Source organism: Peromyscus maniculatus, chromosome 5 (assembly GCF_049852395.1).
Source record: "Peromyscus maniculatus bairdii isolate BWxNUB_F1_BW_parent chromosome 5, HU_Pman_BW_mat_3.1, whole genome shotgun sequence".
NCBI lineage: Eukaryota > Metazoa > Chordata > Mammalia > Rodentia > Cricetidae > Peromyscus > Peromyscus maniculatus.
This window is the reverse complement of record NC_134856.1, coordinates 92,366,760-92,388,352: the sequence shown is the minus strand read 5'-3', so window position 1 is coordinate 92,388,352 and position 21,593 is coordinate 92,366,760. Positions and strand designations below refer to the sequence as shown.

General features: G+C 38.9%; 1 protein-coding gene across 4 annotated transcripts in view; it reads left to right on the top strand.

Annotated features, from left to right (window-relative positions):
- Wdr37 (WD repeat domain 37) overlaps positions 1 to 21,593 on the top strand; it is a 63,534-nt gene that overhangs the window by 21,095 nt on the left and 20,846 nt on the right. For all 4 annotated transcript variants that reach the window (XM_076572875.1, XM_006987847.4, XM_006987846.4 and 1 more), the window contains 6 exons: positions 1,742 to 1,877; positions 3,613 to 3,684; positions 6,617 to 6,661; positions 8,444 to 8,520; positions 13,761 to 14,001; positions 15,159 to 15,300. In XM_076572875.1, coding sequence (XP_076428990.1) covers positions 1,742 to 1,877; positions 3,613 to 3,684; positions 6,617 to 6,661; positions 8,444 to 8,520; positions 13,761 to 14,001; positions 15,159 to 15,300 — 713 coding nt within the window. The remainder of the gene's footprint in view (positions 1 to 1,741; positions 1,878 to 3,612; positions 3,685 to 6,616; positions 6,662 to 8,443; positions 8,521 to 13,760; positions 14,002 to 15,158; positions 15,301 to 21,593) is intronic.

Sequence of the window (21,593 nt, the reverse complement as noted above, 5' to 3'; positions counted from 1 at the left end):
AACTCTCACTATGTGGATGAGGCTGGCCTAGAACTTAACAGAGATTTCCCTGCCTCTCTCCTGCCTCTGTCTCCTGAATGTTGGGATTAAAGGCATGCACCACTATGACTGGCTTAAGTCAGTGTTTTATTTTGTTTTTTAAGCATAATGAACATTATGGAAGTGGCATGTGAGATTGTATGCCATGGTATTCATGTTAAGCATATTATTCTGTTTCTGAAGTATACGGTTGTATTCTCATTGTCGTGCCTCTTCCACTCTATCCTTGAATGGGGTAGGTAAGAAATGTGACTCATTAGTTTCTTATACTAGAAATGATAAGAGATTTGGAAAATGAAATTTACCACAACTTAGGATGGTGGTAAGTTTTATGTGGCCTATAACTTCTCTCTCTCTAAAATGTAGTACTATTTGGCATCTCAGTGGTGTTTTCTGTAAGCACAAGCACATATGGAGAGGGATACTCTTGTTGATTTTAAGAGGGAGACTAGCATTTAGAAAGATGACAATAATGGGTTTGAAATTTGAACAAGTTATTTTCTATTTTCTGTAAAATTTAAACCAATTTAAAAAGAATTGGCTTATATCATTTGTAAAATTTCAGTCTCTTAACTAATCATTTTGTTTTTGTCTTTACTGTGTTGGGGATAAGCTGAAAGCACATAAATAATTAATGTAACAGATTGTGTCTACATATGTTTATATAAGAGTAAATTTGTATACATGTCCTAGGCTTTGCGGAATCATTGTTGAAGGCAAGCTGTATGAATCCATTAATTTTGTTTTCATGTTTTCTTACATAGATTTATAGATCCATTATTATTTATATTTTTTTCTGATTTACTTAAAAGTTGAAATGTTTTCATTTATCTAAGAGCAGCTTCATGATCAAAGTTTAAAGAAATATTTGCATTTAGTTTTTTTCTCGCTTTATAGTCTTCATTATGAGGGAAATGAGAATTGTTACATGTGTCATTATATGGACCAGTACCTTACTGTGTGTTCCTCATTGTCTGTATCATCTCAAGTCTGTTTCCCATTAGAATATGAGCTTCTAAAAGACCTTTGTATCTCTCAGCTCTGTCTCCATCTAGCATGGCACGTGGCTTCAAGCAAGTGCTCAATAAACAGTCTTTAACAAACCTCTTCATCTGCTACAAGTGTGGTCATTTGATTCCTCTTAAAGCATGGGCTTTTTTTGTTCTGATATGTGGTTGGTGTAAAATGATCAAATTCAGGAAAAAAATGAAAGTTCTGTGAACACACACTTTAGTGTTAGTAGTTTGGGGTATTTTTTTCCTCAACCTTTTCATATCTGTTTCTCTCTCTGTCTGTCTGGTCTCTTTCTCTCTGTCTGTCTTTCTCTCCGTCTCTTTCTTGGTGTGTGTATATGTGTTTTAAAGATTGAGAACTTGGTTTGGTGATGGAGATTTGGGGAAGAGTGACTTGAGAGGCCCTGTGGTGCCTTTTTTCTGCAGTGAGACGTTACCTGACTGACTCCTGTGCACTAGTGGAGTGGGGAGAATTTTCTGAAGCTTCTGATCATGGGCTGAGTGAGGGCAGCCTTATTGTGAGGCATCTCAGTTCTATTCATGCTTGTATTATATTCCGTTAGTGTTTACAATATCCTGTTAAATTACTTACATATTTTCAAGACATCTTTGTGCTGTTTTGCCTTTTTTAACTTAGAGAAATTTAATTCAGTAAATGTTTAAAAGTGCTTCTTTTCTCCTCAATTTAGATTGTCTCCAGCTTTAAGACTACCACATCAAGGGCCATCTGCCAGCTTGTGAAGGAGTATATTGGCCACAGGGATGGTATCTGGGATGTCAGTGTTGCAAAGACCCAGCCTGTGGTTCTTGGGACAGCGTCTGCCGGTGAGCCAGACACTGTTGCAGCTGGCTTGTTAAGATGTGGCTTTGACTGATAACTCATGAAGTGTGGTGGAAGAGTTATGAAACCAAAGCTTTTGGATCCAGGTGTGGTGGTTATGCCAAAGGCCCAGCACTTGAGCTGGAGTGGGAGGACCTCACGTTCCAGGCCAGCATGGGCTGTGATATAAAGCCCTGTCATATTGTCTCTCAAACAAAAATGAAATGAGGAGGAAAGAAGGAAGGAGAAAAGGAAAGGCTTTGCTTTGGCATGGAGCACCCATTTCTCCTGAGACGTGTAGTCCTTTGTAGTAGTCCCATGGGTAGATGTCACAGCCAAGGCTGGACTCCTGTTTTTGAGGCAGTAGATCCCTGGCTTCAACTAAGTTATGTGGGCATGTCTGTATTTGAATGGTAGAAGCAGCATAGGTGGGAGAGTTTAAATGCTAGGTGGTTTTTATTGGCTTTGTTCCTGGTCAGGCCAGGTGTGCTTCTGATTTGGGGGTAGGTTTGTCATTTTTCTCCCAGCAGTAAATGGGAAGGGTTATGCTAGCAACTGAACAATGCGTATTCTATAGACTGTTGAGTTGTCACAGCAGGCTGCTCTGCAGAGGGGGATGCACTTCGTGGGTCACAGGGTAGGTCCCACCCTACCACGATAATTTATGAAAGCTCAGATTAGTCTAACATAATACTTCTTCAGATATGAATGATGATTGGATGTTGAAAATGACTTTCTTAGCTTGTGAGAAGTTACTTTTTTTACTAGATTCTGTTTTTGTTTTTGTTATTTTGAGAAAGGGTTTCCTGGAACTAGCTCTGTAGACCAGGCTGGCCTTGAACTCACAGAGATCTGCCTGCCTCTGCTGCCCAAGTGCTGGGATTAAAGGAGTGCACCGCCACCACCTGGCCTGGATTCTGATTTTTAAAAGTAAAAGAGACCCAAAAAACCTAGTTAGAGTGTTGAGTTTCTTTCCTGTTTGTAGTTGTGCTCATTCTTAAGCATCTTGGATGGTTTGAAAGTATTAGTTAAAAAGAGAGGGGGTGACTTCTGATATTTCTGAAATTTCCTTTGGATAATTAGCTACTATTTCTTCTTAGAAATTTTTTTAATTCTCCCTTTCCCCCCTTAATGAAGGTCCAAAGGAACAGCCATCATTTCATATAATTTAAGTGGATTTGGAGGCTAATTGAATTTGAGAATTAAAAGATGTTCTGTAAAGCTCTAATATTAGGATAAAATAATATATCTATGATATAAATGATTTCTGTATGCCAGTTTCACACATGATGGCCTCGGTGAAATGGTCTACTAGGATATCAAGTCCAGTTGTCCTTGTCTAGTTCCGTGGCTTCAGACAAGTCACAGTACTTTTCTTAGGGTAAATGAACTGTACAGAATAGAATCAAAGTTGCAAGAACTGTTTGGAGGACTGGAGAGATGACTCAGGGGTTAAGAGCACTGGCTGTTCTTCCAGAGACCCAAGTTTGAATTTTGATTTTTAGCATCCACATGGTGGCTCACTACTGTCTTTTAACTCTAGTCCCAATGGATCCAGTACCCTCTTCTGTCCTTCTAGGGTACTGCATACATTGATATACATGGAGGCAAAAATGCATACACATAAAATAAAACTAAATTAAAAGTACCTGTTAAGGTGATGTGACTTACCATTTTTAGAATATTATTTTATTTTTAAAGAAATAGTGATGTCTAAATTATGACTTCTTCATCTTGTAGATCACACGGCTTTGTTGTGGAGCATAGAGACTGGCAAATGTCTTGTCAAATATGCTGGCCATGTAGGCTCAGGTAAGCATTACCTAAATGAGCACAATAATCAGAAGCTGTGTTTCTCTGGTTCCTTTTTAAAATTTTTCATAATATCAACTATATTGGTTAAAAAGTTTTATACTTGATATAAAATTTTAATATTTTGGTGGTTGGGAGACATGTAATATAGTCAGACTAGATAAACTGTCCTTTACCTTATACGAGTAATAAAGGTAAAAAGTTTAATACTTAAGCAGTGCTACATATTAGTCTACGTTGTGTAACTGTAATTATTTATTATAAACCATGTGTTAGAGATTAATGTGTAATACTTCGGTCAGGCAAAATAAAGGATGTTCCCACTGACTGTGTGTTTGGGTCTGTAGTTTATATTTTACAGTAACTCTCTTCTGCCTCTTCAGTTATACCTGGGTATTAACACTGTTTTGATCAAAGTTCATTTTTGTATTTTCCTCCCAAACATTTAGAAATTTCTTTCACCTAGAATGTCTTCATCCAGTCTCTGTGCAAGACTGCCAACCTGTTCATTCCTCTCATCTGCTAGCTGTCACTGTTCCCTTAGTTTTGATGGATAGCCTTGTTATTGGGCACTTAGGTCCATGAGTGCATGCGTGCGTGCATTTTTTCTTCTCCATTGTGCCTGTGCCCATATTAACAAGTCATAGAAATCAACAGGACAAAGGCTAGAACATAATGTATATTTAATGATAAGACAGTCTCCTAGGGAAGGGACTTAGGCTCCCTGTTGCCTCCATTCTCTTACAGAAACTTTTTTTTTTTTTTTTTTTTTTTTTGGCTAAGTCTCACCTAAAGAAAATGGGCTTTAAAAGATCCTCACTTTTGAAAGAGACCTCCCCCCCCCCCCCCCCCCCCCCCCCCCGGTATGTAAGATCCCCACTCATTCCAGTCCTGAGTTTTTTATCCCTAGATTCATTCCTTTGGTATTTATATAGAGTGGAAGTCTCTTTTGTTTTTGGAGGTCAGCTTCAGATGGACTCCTGCATGTCTGTTAAAACACAGTCATTCTTCCAGAGAATAGGAGAAAAGGTGATAGTTTGGTAGCCAAAGAGAGGGACACAGCATATTACTCATGAGAATATCTCCACTCATGTTGGAGTTCGGCTTAGGCTCACATATATAGACTCAGTGTCACCTTTAGCTTGTGCAAACAAAGCTACACCCATGAGTGGATCCTCATTTAACTCAGCACCTTCCTGACATCTTGGTGATCTCCTCAAAGGCTAGGGCTCTGAGTTGTAGACTCCCCACCTCTTCTCTTTCTTAGCATCTTCTCTCACTTTACAATATTCAAACTTTGTAATACAATAGCTAGCTGTTCTTGTTGCTGCTCTTCTTTTGTCCCCTTTTTACTAGTCTTTTCTTAGTTTATAAATACAGTGTCCAGAATATATTACTAGGGACTCAAAAATATAAAATTTTGTTGAACATATGTTACATTCTCCATGTCTTTTTAAAAAAGATATATTTTTATTTTATTTATTTATTTTATGTATTTGAGTACTCTATCTGTATGTGCACCTTTATGGTGGAAGAGGGTATCAGATCTCACTATAGATGGTTGTGAGCCACCATGTAGTTGCTGGGAATCGAACTCAGGACCTCTGGAAGAGCAACCAGTGCTCTTAACCGCTGAGCCATCTCTCCAGCCCATATTTTTATTTTATGTGTATTATTTTTGCCTGAAAAATCTATATGCACCATATGTGTGCCTGGTGCCAAAAGGTCTTAGAAGAGGGTGTTGGATCTCTTGGAAATAGAGTTATAGCAGGTTGTAAACAGCCATTTAGATGCTGGGAGCTGAATCTGAGTTCTCTATACGAACAGTAAGAGCTCTTAACCATTAAGCTATCTCTCCAGGCCTCTTACCCCTAATTTATTTTTAAAATATATTTGCTTATTTTTAGCATTGTAGCTTATGTTCATTACTTATAACAGCAGTTTTCACTAGCTATTCTATATTATTTGTATTTTAGTATTGAAAGTAAATAGAATTCTCTTTATATAGTTTCTTAGTAAAACATAATTTTAAAGGTGTAGCTAGTACAATTTAACTAATGGATAATTTTTTGAAGTTTGGCATAATTTCCACAACATTCTGTCTAAGGGATATGCATTTTCTTTACAAGGCAGGGACATGAAGATTGATTCTTCTTAGGATGAGTTGAGTTCAACTCCCTGGCCAGACTAATGGAGGTTTTAGTACATTCTAAAACCTAGGGTTTGCTTTAGGAAAGTCCTAGGTAGGGAGATGGACCTAGAATCTTTTTAGTATGCGACCAGTCCATTAAGCTGGGCTCATACTTGTTACCTTGCTGGCTACCCATTAAGATAGTCTATCTGAATACAAGGAAGGAAGGAAGAAGGGATACTGGGCACTGGGAGTTACTCTTTGGCTTATGTTCTTTATTAAGACAATGAAACTTACCTTTGAGTATCCTGAATGTAGATAAGAAAATGGGAGGATAGTAACTTAGTCTCCATTTTTTGAGTCTGGTTGGAATTCATTCCTGGGGTCTCATTTGTCATGGACTAGATCAGGGTTTTTGTAAGCTGGGCAGGGGCAGGATGAGGCTAGTGGGCAATGTCTCCACACTACAGTTTGCTTCTGCTTCTTGTCATAACCTCATTTTCTTTGTTTATTTTAACTCTAAATTACTTGCCTGTTTATAAAAATGGATTGTTAATATTCTTTCTTGTATGTCTTGCCATTCAGCAAGGTGGTTCATTCTTTAGTTTGTTTTTTTTATTATACCTTTGTTCATATTATTCAATATATTCATATATTCATAGTTTAATTGAATCAGAGGAGCTAATGAACTATCATAGGTTTTTAAAATTTACAATTAACTTTGTAATATAATAGCTAATAAATATTAAAAACATGGTTTTATTATCTTAAACCTGTTTTTGTAAAATTTTTATTTTGCAGTAAATTCTATAAAATTTCATCCCTCAGAGCAGTTGGCTCTTACTGGTATGTTGATTTTTTCCTTTCTTGAATGAAATTATTAATAATCTTAAAACAGCTATAAATTTTATATTTTGTTAGTACTATCAGGTATCCATAGCACGTAAGAAAGTTAGACAATATTTAGTAGAAATTTTATGAATTATTTTCATTCCTTTCTAGGTGATTTACCTAAGCTGTAGTAGCTTGTGTATATCACATTTTAGACTGGCTTTAAAAACATAGCTTCATTTGTTGCTTTTGGAAGGTAGCCTTTTGTACTGAGGATTATTTCTACAAAATTGTTACATAGCTGTGGAGTCAAATGTTTTGGGATACAGGTGATAATCTGCATGTGTTGGCTTTGATGGGCCAGAGGTTGCCAAGCTTCTGAAAAAGACCAGTTAGTAGGTATATTTGTCTTTGACAGACTGTATGACATCTAACCCTGCTCTGTCCTGCTTTTGTAGCAGGTGAAGCGACATGACTGTTCATTTACAAAAATGGGGAAGTGCCTGCATTTTCCCCATGGACCAGATTCTGCTGAGCCCAGGATAGAGTATACATGTTGAGATGACAAGGGTGCTCTGTGCAGGTGGAAGAATTTAAGAAGGAGCCCAGCATGAGTGCTTTCAATATGTGGTGTATAGTGATTACTATTTTTGGTCAGAGACTTCACATGTGAGAGGGATATGGAAGGAAAGTTACTCTAAATCATTTCGTAGTCCTAGATGATTATAGCCAGTATGTACCTGAGAAGTTAAAAGTGGGGAAGACACTGAAGGTTTATTGTATGATTGGTAGAGGAAAGACACTAGACTAGTGGCAGTTGGATATGTCTATATATAAACCAAAGGCTTAGAAAGGAGTGGTGAAAGCAAGTCCCATCTGAAAAAGGAACTAATACCAACTTTGAGACAGATAAAGGAGAAAAGAAAATTTGACTGCAATTTTTATATAGTGTTGATTTGAAAAGAAACTGGTAAGTCAGGACCATCAGTTGAGTTCGGCCATAACAAATTCACTATCAGTTCATGGTAACTTCTTTAGTTAAGTTTTGCAGCAGTGGAGAGAAAGATGTAAAGCAGACCACTTTGGCGAGGGCTGAGAATACCACTTTGGAGTGTAAGAGGGCCTATTCCTAATCTGAGCCATTTCTTACAAACTTCTGCTAGAAAGAAGAGGAATAGGGGCCGGGCGGTGGTGGCGCACGCCTTTAAACCCAGCACTCGGGAGGCAGAGGCAGGCAGATCTCTGTGAGTTCGAGGCCAGCCTGGGCTACCAAGTGAGTCCCAGGAAAGGCGCAAAGCTACACAGAGAAACCCTGTCTCGAAAAACCAAAAAAAAAAAAAAAAGAAGAGGAATAGGAAAGCAACACAAATAAGTAATGCTAGTAGTAACATAGTAAGTAATACCTGGCACATTGTAAAGTCCTATTAATAATGAATGGATGAAAGTATCATTTCCTTTCCTGAAACATCTCAGACTGTTATAGTCACAAGTGTAATACAATAAAATATTTATTACATAGATTAAAAAATAAAATCTCTATTTTTTCTTATCCATCAAAGTTTTTCTAAGATGAAAGGGGAAATCTTTTCTTTAGTAATTGCAGCTCTAATTTTATACATGTGTTCTATTCTTATAGCCTTGTACAGTCTGAAATCACTATTTAAATAAAGTATGTCCATTTTACTAAATGATCACTAAGTTAGAAAAGTATGATTGATGTTTGGCCACAGTGTAGGAAAGAGCACATTTTATGCATGTTTTGCCCAGTGGATAATCTTCCCCCATTTGTTTCTTCAGCTTCTGGAGATCAGACTGCTCATATTTGGAGATACGTGGTACAGCTTCCAACACCTCAGCCTGTTGCTGACACTAGTGTAAGCATGTTCACTTACTCTGACAGTTTGCTGTTGGTCTGCTCATGGAGGACTCTGGATATTTGCAAATTTTAGAATAAGCAGATAGCATCTGGTATGGTTGGATGTGGCTTAACTGACCTACATTTTAAAAGATTAGTGTAGATGTGAACTGTGAGTTTAATCAGCCACCTCAGCAGATGCTAGCAATAGAGGTAAGAGTTATACTGCTGTGGGGAAAGGAACAGAACATAGGATGAGATGGAGGAAGCCTATCAGAATGCTGGGGTTCTCTTAAGCACCAGAAAATGGAACTGCCTGGCTATGAATATGTATCTTCCTTGGGACAGAGAACAAGGGTCTGAAAGTAACTTGGAAATTGCCAAGGCTGTCCACTCCTACCACAGGCCTGAGGTTGTCTTTTCCTCATTTGCAAAGGGCAGAAAATGTTTTTGGTTTTCATTCTCCCTGCCTCTTTGCTTCACTTTCTTCCTTCTACTCCTCGTTTTTCTTTTTAACAGACATGATTTCATTGTAACCTAACCCAAGCTGGCCTTGAATTTGTGTTCTTCCTCGGAGTCCCTAGAGCTTGGATTACAAGCATGTGCCAGTATATATGGCCTCTCTTTGGTTTGGGGCAATGGGGAATGGGGGGCAGGATGCCACAGCCTAGTGCCATAGCAGGAGAGAGGCTGCCTAGCCAGTTGTCATGGTGAGGAAGCTTCCTTAGTGGTTCTAAAAGGTAGAGCACGGATCCTAAGGGGATTATTGTTGAGACTTAAGATCTAATGGAATTCGCTTTTCTAGATTTGGGGTTTGTTTGAAACCTGGTTTTCTTTCCTCCTTTTCTTTTGCTCCCCTTTTGGAATAGAATTGCTTGTCTTGTATGTCTTCAGTATTGTATTTGGATAAATATAATTTGCTTGTTTTCTGTGGTCCATAGCTAGTTAGGAATTTTGCCTGGGGATAAATTATACCTTGATTCTCATGCAGACCTCCCTTAGATTGTATTTTGTTAAGACTATACTTTAGACTTTAATGTTAATGTTGGAATGAGTTGATGTTTTGAGGTAGAATGTGTATTTTTCAGTGTAAGAAGGCTCTGTAATTTGGATACCCAGGGTTAGAATGTTATGGATTAGGTATTTATGTCACTCCCAAATTTGCATGCTAATGTGGCTTTAATTGGAGGTAATATCTTTAAGAAAGTAGTTCAGGTTAAATGAGCACATAGGGTAGAGCCCTGATCTGATAATATTAGTGTCCTTAAGACACCAGAGGGACCGTTTTCTCTTTTCACCGTTACATGAAATGCTTCTCTTTTCACCGTTACACAAAATGCAGCTGTTTGCCAGGCAGGAGAAGCCCTTCCACCAGAACGTGAACTGGTTGGTACCTTCATCATGGATTTCTGCTCTCCAGAATTAACATATATCATTTCACCTTCTAAAACATGAGGTTTCAGGGCCCTTTGGAGCCTATTTTTTGGTCTCTCCAGTGGAACATGTGTTTAAAATTACACATGGCCCAAACTATATATATATGGTCTTGACATTCGAATCCTTTCTTCTGTGTTGCTTGTCTGAGGAGGTAGCTCCATCCTACATCTAGGTGTTTATTTCTTACTCTTTTTTTTTTTTTTTTTTTTTTTTTTCAAGTAAAAGCCTGTTGTGTTCACTGTTGTAGGTCAGGAGTCCAGCAGTTAACACACCTGATAAAAAGTTTAGAATTTTTGTAATATGCTCTTTTGTCTCCCTACTCTGTTCCTAGCTACTCCACAAAATCTTAAGAATTCAGTTGTTCAATCTTTTCTGTGTCCCTGGGAAACTGTTATGTAGTGTACAAGAGAGATATCCACCGTGTGTCAGTTGTCACATTCCATATTCTTTACTGGAGCCATGTTCATCACCTAGTTAAAGAGATCCTTGTGCACAGAACCATCCAGAACTGTATAGCAGCACGGGTACAGGAGTGTAAGATTCTGTAGGTGCAGATGTGGGAGCTGGGAAGCCTTGTGACATGGAACCAAGGCCTTCTGAACAGTTCAAGTAACAGCAGAGACAGAAGGCATCTAGACACTGAGCTCAGAGCTACCACAGTGCTGCAGTATTCCCATCAGGCATTTCCTGTGATTGTAGCAGTCCTTCCTCTCTTGGTATGTGTATCTACCAGGAGTCATTCTTCTATTGAATAGCATATCCCGGGAACAAAGCTCTCATGCAGAAGGGAAAAGGTTTTGCTGACCTCTTACCTTTCCACAGATTTCCAGGCTCCCAATTTCTTTAACCAGTTGAGTCTAATCTAGTGGCTGCCCACCATAGCTCCTCTTCCATAGTTCATCAGTAGTCATCTTTCTAGAATAATGGACATGCTAATCAGATAACTCCCCCTTTGCCTTTGAGATGAAGTTCTTTCTTTGTAGGGATTCCCCTACTCTTCTCCTGTTATTTGCTTTTGAAACAGGCCCTTATTGTTTAAACTCTGGCTGGCCTTGATTTTATGGTAGCCTTCCCTCAGCCTTCACAGTGCAGGGATTATAGGTATGAGCTATTACATTCCTAGACTACAGGGTCTGTTCTGGTTTCTCTTTGCAAACCTTTCTAAGCTTAGTTCTTATATTCCTTCTGTACTCCAGCCCATACTGAAAACAGCTATGCTTAGCTCTTTATAGTTACCACATTCTTTTCTTTCCCAGGCTACACCTGTTGTCCCCAAGCTCCCCTTCCTTCACATGTCACTCACATGTGGCATTGTTGAAGAGTTACACTACCCTGTGTACTTTGATGCATTCTGCACTTTTAGCAGATGTTAGCATAGTCTGATAATTCCTTGTTGTCATTGTTAGAGTTCTACTTCCTCTCTTCCTAATGATGTTTCTGCAGTGCTTCTTTCTGTCCTTAGAATGGTTCTTAGCATCAGCACCAAACATTCATCCCAGAGCCCATCCAGAACTCCTACCCCACTGACTTTCCTTCCCACACCAGCATCTTCAGAAGTGTCATATGAATTCACTCTTTTCCCTCTTGAGTCATCAGTTCCTCATCATTGCCCTCAGGTTGCTCATCAACAAACTCCAGGGCTACTTTTTGGGATTCTAACAGATGCCCTTTCCTCCTCTTTCTTCCTTCCCTTAAATCTTGTTGGGTGCCTCTCTGATGCTCTACCCACTGGTGTAAATGTGAGTCTGCTGCTCATCTGTTGTTCTCCTATACTAGTCCTGGTTGGTCTCACTCAGCATCTATGGCTTTAAGGACCAGCTGTTACTGTGGGTCTCAAAATTTGCATACCGACTTTCCTCTTAACTCCAGACTTCACTTGTCATCTCATTTAGTATCTTCCTTGCGTGTCCTGTATTTGCTACTGGGTTCTGGACATTCCTTCTAATATGCTACTTTATCCTGTTGTTCATCTCACTTTGTACTGTTGTCATTCACTTAGTAGTTTGGACCATATACCTTTAAATTGTCTTCAAATTGTGTGTGTGTGTGTGTGTGTGTGTGTGTGTGTGTGTGTGTGTGTGTGTGTGTATGTGTGTGTGTGTGTGTGTGTATAATTCATGTGGATATCTTTTGACAAATTTTGAAACTTTCCCAAGAGGATATATTAATCAGCCTTTCTCCTTACCTTCATTACCACCACCCACACCTAGATTTCTCTTTCCTGTAGTTATTTTTTCCTTGGTGCTGCCTGGGACAGGTGGCTTCGGCATCAAATTTATATTATCACAGTCTGTAGACTAGAAGTCTAAGAGCAAGGTAGCAAAAGGATTAGTTTATTCTAAGGCCTCTGTCCTTGGCTAGCAGATGGTTGCCCTTTCACTGTGCCCTCAATGATCTTTCTCTTGTATGTGTCTCTTGTAATTTTGTATTGCAGTATGTAAGTCATGGTGGACTAGGTCCTATACCCAGCCTGATTTGAATGTAATTGCTTCTTATGGGCCTTTCCCCCACTAGGTTCACATTTTGAGGTCCTGGAGTTAGGGCTTTAGCATATGAGTTTGTAGATGATACAGTCTAGTGCATTTCAGCCTCCATTCATTTTCCTGTGTTTAGCAGTTGATTTAGGTCATAACATGTCTCTGCTTAGGAGTGATGATTTCTACCACATGCAGAATAGAGCAGAGAGTCCTTTCCATGGTCTATCAGGTTTTTCACAGCACCACCTCTGTGTCTGTTCCTCCATATCCGAGCAAGCCCAGGTACGTAGCAGAGAAAGGGCTTGTTTTATACTTGTTCCTTCTGCCTGGAATGCTGTTCCCTTCAGTATCTGCATACCCTTCTTTGTTCTCTGCAATTGGTCTGAGTTGTTAGTCTTTCCTCAGTATTCTGTGTAAGACAGCAGCCCTTCAGCTGTCTATCTCTTCTACCCCTATCTTATTTTCTTCACAGAACTCACTGCTACCTGATTGTATATGCTGTGCATTCCATACCATGTGAATGCAGATGGCACAGATGACATACTTTCTTGTGTATTTTGTTCATGTGTCATGTTCTCATCCTAGTATATACATACACATGACATTCATTCTCACACTAGTCCATATGTGAATTTTGTGAGTGTGTGTAGTCTTTCCTGTAAGGACAGGAACTTTGCCAATTGTGTTTATGTTAGAATTCTTATCATTTAGAGTAAGTGTCATCTTACATATGACAGATATCCTCTGTCTCCTTCTCTGCTGTATAAACAGCACTGTCTGTTTATCAACGTTTATCGAATGAATAAACATTTTCTTGAAGAGCTGGCATATAGACTGCCTTGTTACACTTTTACATTATCTGGCTTTTAATAAAAGATTTCATTGATACAGGAAAATCAAGTGATCTCTCATTGTTAGAACAATGGAATTCTAAGTTATTATAATTTAAAATTTTTAAAGTATTTTAAACAGGCTCCTAAGAATTAAAATGCTTTTTGTATTGTGACATATCATTGACTTTTATGTATTTATTTAATTTCATATTGTATTTCTAATAAGTGATAAAAACAAAAATGTTGAAAATTGATTTATTTGCCATTTTATTGATTATTAAAAATTAATTTTAGTTCTTTTGATGCCATAGTGGCTTTAATATTTTCCAGGATATTTGGCCTTCCTTTTGTAGCCGGCCTTAACATTGAGAAAGCGTTCCTTGAGCACCATATCAGAAACTGTAATTGCATTGGCCCTAATGGTACTAAATCTAGAAAGATAAATGGTATAGCCATGTCAGAAAAAACTCAAGATTCCTACAAAGTTTTTCTTTTCTGATTTTTATCCTTAGCAACAAATTTCTGGTGAAGATGAAATAGAGTGCTCTGATAAAGATGAGCCTGACATTGATGGAGACGTGTCCAGTGACTGCCCTACTGTCCGAGTCCCGCTGACATCTCTCAAAAGCCATCAGGGTGTGGTTATTGCTGCTGACTGGCTGGTTGGTGGGAAGCAAGTGGTGACAGCCTCATGGGACAGAACTGCCAACCTATATGATGTGGAGACATCTGAACTTGTTCATTCTCTGACAGGTATCTTGCTGTGAACATCTGAAATTCTTTCTAGTTGGGCTGTTTTTATGTCTGAGCTTACAAATTACTTCCAGGCCAGGATTCTCTTTAGTGCTATTGGCTATGTGGTTGTCATTTTTGGAGATCCTTTCTGATTAATAGAACTCTTCATAGCTAAATTTGTTTTACCTTCAGGAGATTAACGGTAGCATGCACTATTTCAGTATTTGAAATATGATTGCTATATTGGTTTTCTCTTTCTCTTTGATAGTTTCTTTCTTCTTCTTCTTTTTTTTTTTTTTTTTAAACACTCTTAAATAGCAGGGGTCTATTACCTTGATGGTTTCCTTGTCAAGCTTCTATGTCCAAGGTAGCTGCTCCTCAGCTGTAAGGGTCTGTTTGAAGTGAAGGTGCGGCTTGGGCAGGACCTCTGGAACTTGTAGTCTTCTGTGCTCACTGGTTGCTGGAAAAATTCATCCAGTGTCTTGTAGCTATGTGACTGGGGTTGTACTTTCTTACTAGTGGTCAGTTAGGGCATCCAGGGCTGAGCATCCAGGGCTCCCACCAAAGGCATCTTCCCACATAGCAGGTTGCTGGCTTCTAGGCCAGCAGGAACATGCCTCTGTTGCCCTGGATTCTCTAACTTCTGGGAGGACCTTGGCCCTTTGAATGGTTCTAGCTATTTAGACTAGGCCACTGAGGACAGCTTTTCTTTAAACACAAAGATGAATGATTTAGGGACCTTAGTTACATATGTGGAATTCTCTTGGTCTGTTGTATACCCCATTTATAGAAAGTTGTATTTATAGGTTCTGCCCAAATGCAAGACAAGATGTACTAAGGGCCCACAAATTATACCATTAGAAGTTATTTTTGTTGCATTCAGCCTGTTAAAGTGATTTGTCTGACCTTCTAACTGTTAAGACCAGAAATTGAGTTATGATATATGTAGTTCCCTACTCATTTTTTTTTATGTGGATAGCTGACATGACTTCAGGCATCTGAAGGACAGCCTTCCATACCACTAAGTAATTCCTTAAGGTTTACTTTTCCATCAGCTATTAGTGGTATCTGTAAAGATGATGGATATTTTTGATTCTTGTGTTTTTAAAAAAGCTTCACTCTAATTGTGTGTCTGCAGGTGGATGACCTTGTATTTTTGTTGTATTTGGTTGTAGGGCATGACCAGGAGTTAACACACTGTTGCACTCACCCCACCCAGCGGCTCGTGGTGACCTCTTCCCGTGACACAACTTTCCGTCTTTGGGATTTCAGGGACCCTTCCATCCACTCCGTGAATGTTTTCCAAGGACACACGGAGTGAGTTGCAGTTGTTTAGAGATCTTATCTATGAAAAAAGTGTTGTAGGTTACCATTGAAACTTAAGTCTAAATTTCTACTGTTTGAAACTTAGCTCTTTTTCATAATGATGGCTCTTTCTCTAAACATTTTGGTATGTCTTTCAAAAGTTGTAGAAGACTAAGAAGGCTCTGATGTCAAGAAATTGAATGGGATAGAATCTGGCAGGGGCTGGGAGTGGGTAGCTCAGTAAAGGAAGAGTTAAGAAGCACCCTAGGCATGAGTCGTGGGAGCATAATCATATTATCCATCAAGAAACCCTATCTAAGCCTGGCGGTGGTGGCACACACCTTTAATCTCAGCACTCGGGAGGCAAAGGCAGGTGGATCTTTGTGAGTTCGAGGCCAGCCTGGTCTACAGAGTGAGATCCAGGAAAGGCACAAAGCTACATAGAGAAACCCTGTCTCAAAAAACCAAAAAAAAAAAAAAAAAAAAAAAGGAGGCCCTATCTAAGCTGTCTGTAACTACTAATTACTATAACATGTCTTTTAAAATTATTTGGTTCCCTTTCTTCTCCCAGTTTGCTCTCTGTCTTAGTTAGACTTCTATTACTGTGAAGACGCACCATGACCACGGCAACTTTTATAAAGGAAAACATTTAATTGGGGCTGGCTTACAGTTCAGAGGTTTAGTTCATTATTGTCATGGTGGGAAGCAAGGCGGTATGTAGGCAGATGTGGTGCTAGAGAAGGAGCTGAGAGTTCTCTGTCTATATCTGAAGGCGGCAGAAGAGACCTGTTACACTGGGCATGACTTGAACATATGTGAGACCCCAAAGCCCACCTCCACAGTGACACACTTCCTCCAACAAGGCCTCAAGTACTAATAGTGCCATTCCCTATGGGCCAAGCATTCAAACACATTCTTCAATGGGGGCCATATCTATCCAAACACCACACTCTCCTTATGCTCTCCTTTTACACATATTCCACTAGTCTCTCTATTTTTCCACTTCCTTTATGATTGACTTCCCAGCCCTCTCATGGCTCCTTCCTAGTTTTGTGACTTCCTAACACATAGAAACACACCGTGTTGTATCTTTTAAAGTTGTTGTTATTACATGTATTTGTAGGGCATATACTGGGAGGAGGGTTTTTTTTTTTTCTGCATGTATATATACACACACATATCATCAGTCTAGTATATGTTCCTCTCTGCTTGAAGTTCTATCAGACAAATTCAGCATGAGACTATCTTGACAGAGTTCTTCCATAAATGTACTTTTTTAATCTTTTCAATAAGCAAGGAGATTGTCTATTTACTTCCTGTAGATGAATTTCTAAACGGTCTTATTAAATAAGAAACACAGAACCAAATATAGGAGTGAAAGCCTTAGAGATCAGGGAAATAGTGAGAGACACCAGCTAGCCTTAACTCACCACGCCGCTGTAGTTTCCCAAGAGAGTTACTTCTTGCTTACCCAGGCTGTTTTTTGCCTTGCTGTTCTGCTCTCTCATTGGCTCTTAGCCCAGCTACCTCACTTCCTTGTTACTGCCTGTCTATACAGACCTCCATGTCTCTATGGTTGGTACTGGGATTAAAGGCATGTGTCACCATGCTTGGCTGTTCCCTAGTATGTCCTTTAACACACAGAGACCCTGCTTGCCATGTGATTGGATTAAGGGTGAGTGCTACCACTGCCTGACTTCTATGTTTACCTAAAAATGGCTGGCTATGTCCTCTGATCTCTAGGTAAACTTTATTTATTAACATACAAATAAAATATCACCACAGCTTCTTCATGATATAGATTAAGGTAGAGTCTGTCATGTCTCTTCCTGGAAAGTTATGTTTTCCAGTTCGGAGTTACTAAAGTGACACTTTGAGATAAGTGACTATCTTATTCCCCAGCAGCCTTTCATCACTGATGATCCCTGCCAATTTAGGCAGTACAAGAATGTTGCAAAAGGGTCAGGTTTCTAATTCTGTTATTCTTTTCACACTCACTAGCTAGCCCTTTTGAGAATAAACACAGATTTCTGGTTATGCTTGTCATTTTGATAGTCATTGTCCTTTATTGTCATTTTAATTTTGGCTCTTGGTGCCACTTGTAGGCCATTGAACCTTCCAGTTGTCCTCTGGTCTCTAGACATTGCTATCATTTTTCTACAGTAGGATGATGTACTAGGCTAGAAAACAGCACTGGCATCTCTCCCACTTGGTTCTGTTAACCTGTACTGGAGCAAACAAAACCTATCAGATTTGAGTTGGACCAAGAAGAAAGTTTTGTTTTCAGATAGCAAGCAGCTGTCCTTGTGATAAGGTAGAGCAGATGGAGTCACAGGGAGACCAGCCAGCTTCTCCTTACCATGTTTGCAAGGACAGAATGGAATTTGTGGAGAACTGGTGAAGGCTAGAGCATTGTGTCCAGATAAAGGTTCAGGTGGCCAGAGTTTTTTAAGTCCTTGGTGTGCCTGGCCAGGTGTAGTCATAATAATAGTTTAGACTTGATGTTTCCAGATTGGGCAGGCATCATCTCCATTCCAGAGAAAGTGAGCCATGAGCAAGCCAGGAGGCAGCCTGGCTTCAGTGGAGTTTAGCTCTAAGGGAGTAATCAAGTGTAGCCTCTCCTGGTGTCTCCAACTTGCCTTGTGGTGGCATTTAAAGACTTAAAATTGGCACTCTGGTTATTTGAAAAATTTTTTATTGATGTTTCACGCTTTGAGAGGAGAATATATTTGCATTACTGGTAGCTGATGCATGTTACAGCTTTTAAGGATGTTTCAATGGTAGGTTGTTGCTAATTTGTATCCCTTTAGCTGTAAAGTATAGTGAATGCTAATATGATGTTTGAAATATATAATTAGTGATACATTTTTTTTGCAGCTGGCTATTGCATGAAACAACAGTTGTTTTGAGGAACATGACTGGTTGTGACCCCCTCACCCCTTTTGAGACAAGGTCTTACTATATAACTGTGGTTCTCCTGGAACTCACTATGTAGACTAGGCTAGCCTTGAACTTAGAGATCCACCTGCATTTGCCTCTGCCTCTGAAGTTCTGAGGTTAAAGGCATGTTCTACTACGTCTGGCCTAAGGAGCCCTTATTTTTTTTTTTTTTTTTTTTTTTTTGGTTTTTCGAGACAGGGTTTCTCTGTATAGCTTTGCGCCTTTCCTGGAACTCACTTGGTAGCCCAGGCTGGCCTCGAACTCACAGAGATCCGCCTGCCTCTGCCTCCCGAGTGCTGGGATTAAAGGCGTGCGCCACCACCGCCCGGCCCTTATTTTTAATATAGACTGAGGAATATTTAGAAAGTTGGTTGATCTCCTCCCCCCACCTCCCCAATCCCTTCCCTCCTTTTGAGACAGGGTCTCTCTACATAGCTCTGGCTGTCCTGGACCTCAGTGTGTAGACCAGACTGCAATCAAATTCAAAGATTTGCCAGCTTTTGCCAAGTACTTCTGTTTTTTAAAATAGGGACCAAGAGTAGGCTTATAGTAAATGCATGTAATTCACATGAGCCCTTTCTCTCACCCAGCTTTTGTAAGATGTAAGATAGTTGTTAAATTGCCTTTAACTACAGGATGAATGAAAGTTTTAATGAGAGTAAAATATATGAGTCAGGCTTGCTCTTACCCAGATTATTTACGTTTTTTCTTTTCTTAATTGATTAGTCATGGACTAGCATGTTGCATTAATGTGTATATATCTAAAAAGGGTTGAAATGTTTTTTCTTTGATACTAATTTTCTTGCTCTGTCAAGAAGGATAAATTTTAATTTATTAAGGTCTTTCTAAATTGGCAGGAGTCAGCTGGATTCTTCTGCTTCTAAATTTTGTGTAGTTGGCTCAGTGGTCAAGATCATTGACTGCTTTACAGAGAACCTCGGTTTGATTTCTAGCACCCAAATAGTAGTTCACAATAGTCTGTAAGTCTGGTTCAGGGAGAATCCTAAGCTCTTTTCTGGCCTCCTCAGGTACCAGGCACACAAGTGATACACAGACACAATTGGAAGAAAAACACCCATACACATAAAATAAAATTAAAATGGAAAGAAAAAGAATTCTTTAAAAGAAAAGAGTGGCTGAGCTTAAAAAGTACCCTCTGGCCTTTCTCATGTAGGTTTAGGACTTGGTCAGCAGATGGAGCTGTAGATATCTTTATTGAACACAAACCACTTCTGGTAATGATCAGCAGTAAGCCTTTAGAAACACTTCACATTTAGAAAAACAGGAAATGAGACGTTTCATATGGTTTCATCTAAGGAATCTTCATAGTGACTGTTGCCTTTTACCTATGCCATGGCTTCTGAGAATTTGAGCCCATACGACCAAATAGCAGGTAGTAAATACATGTAGATGTACATCTGTGATCCATAAAGGGCATGCTTTTATTAAAAGCAAACTTGATTTAATTCCTCATTAAGAGCAGAATAATAGTCATGTCTGCAGTGTGTGTTCTCTTTAATCATTAGTTTGCTGTTCTGAATCTGACGTAAGAAAATAAGCCATGGTTCTCCACCTTTAACAATCTGGTGGCTTCCCAGAGCTCTGCAGGCTCTTCTGCAGTGGACTGCAACATTCCTGGTTCTGTCACCTAGAAGTCTGCATGCCTCATACCTAGCATCCTCTGAATGAGTACATGGGAAGGGCCTTTTAGAAGCTCATGGAGACTATAGCACTATCTAGCAAATATAATTTTCTGGAGTATTCAGTAAGTTATTTTCCTGAATGCTACAAAAAAAGTTCAAAGTCTCAGCTTTTATGTTTTTACTGGTGTATCTAAAAAGTTGAATATGAGAAGATTGTTTAACGAATCCTTGCTTAGAGAAAGACAGTATTTCTACAGAAGCCTTTCTTGCATATTTCATATAAACACGATACACAACTCTCTTTTGAAAATTGTATTTTAGCACATACCTTTAATCCCATCACTTGGGAGGCAGAGGTAGGTGAATCTCTGTGAGTTCAAGGCCAGCCTGGTCTACAGAGTTAGTTCCAGGACAGCCAGGGATATACCAAGAAATTCTGTCTTGAAAAATCAAAGGGAGGAAAAAAAAAAGTTGTATTTTAGTTCATGTTTTCATTTATGAGAACTCAGCATAAATCTTTTTTTTTTTTTTTTTTTCTCCAGACAGGGTTTCTTTTTGTAGCTTTGGCTGTCTGGAACTCTGTACACCAGGCTGGCCTCGAACTCACAGAGATCTGCCTGCCTCTGCCTTCCTGAGTGCTGGGATTAAAGGCATTTGCCACCATGTCCAAGGCTCTACATAAATTCTTTAAGAATCAATGTCTTTAATGTGAACAGTTAAGAACTTATTTCTAGTTAATCTGAATTTCTATATCTTGGGTTTTCTTAAGGCAAGGTATAGTTATATAAGCATCAAGATTATTAGCTCAGTTTTGTGATGCAATTTCTCAACGAGTTGAGAGATTTTTTTTCCTCCTTTTCATTTTCTCTTTCTGTTATCCATGTACTTTTACATGGTTTTGGTGCCTTTTTGCAAAACTAAGGTTTGAGATATAATGCTTCACTGTAAGATTAAAAAAAATATAGCCAAATGGTCCCTTGAAATTTGTACTGTCATTATATTTGCTGGAAGCAGACAGAGCTCCTTGATGTCAGCTGTGCTTAAGGCTTTTACTTTTATCACATGTTTTTAGAAAGGACTAATAAGCCTTTTTCATTTTTGATGTGTTGCATTGATTTTCACCCTGTATTATGACATCTCTTCATTATAATAGGAATTCTACTATATTAGTATTTGTTGAATGTAGTGGTGTATCTGTTACTGGCTCAGTCTTTAGTAGCTTTGTGTTTACCAGTTTGTCTGAAGAATAATTTTAGAAACTCTATATAGTATTGTTTAACTAGTAGCAAGAATGCAAAATTTTGTACCTTGATCTTAGAAAAATAAGTGGTTACTTTGAAAATTTTGACATAGGAATTTCTGCTGGAGGCTGAAATGATTGTTTCCCCCATGAATTTCTATCTTAATTATCAACAGCTGGAACTAAAATTCAGTGCTTTTCTTCTGAAACGACTAACTCTTCTTTATAATAATGTGGCTTTTCCTTGGTAGTGTAATTTAGTAGCTCAAGCATCCTCTAGCTCCCTTCTGTTGAACTGGACTCCACACTGATCTCGAACTAAATGGATTGTGGATGGATGATACATGTATGTGCAAGGAGCTCTTATATTATGAAAGTTGTTAGATTAAATCCACTTACTGCTCTTTGAGAGGAATAGATAGATGCCTATTTGATGGCCTATAAATAACCAAAGGCTCCCAGCTCCACTCCTGAGATTAATT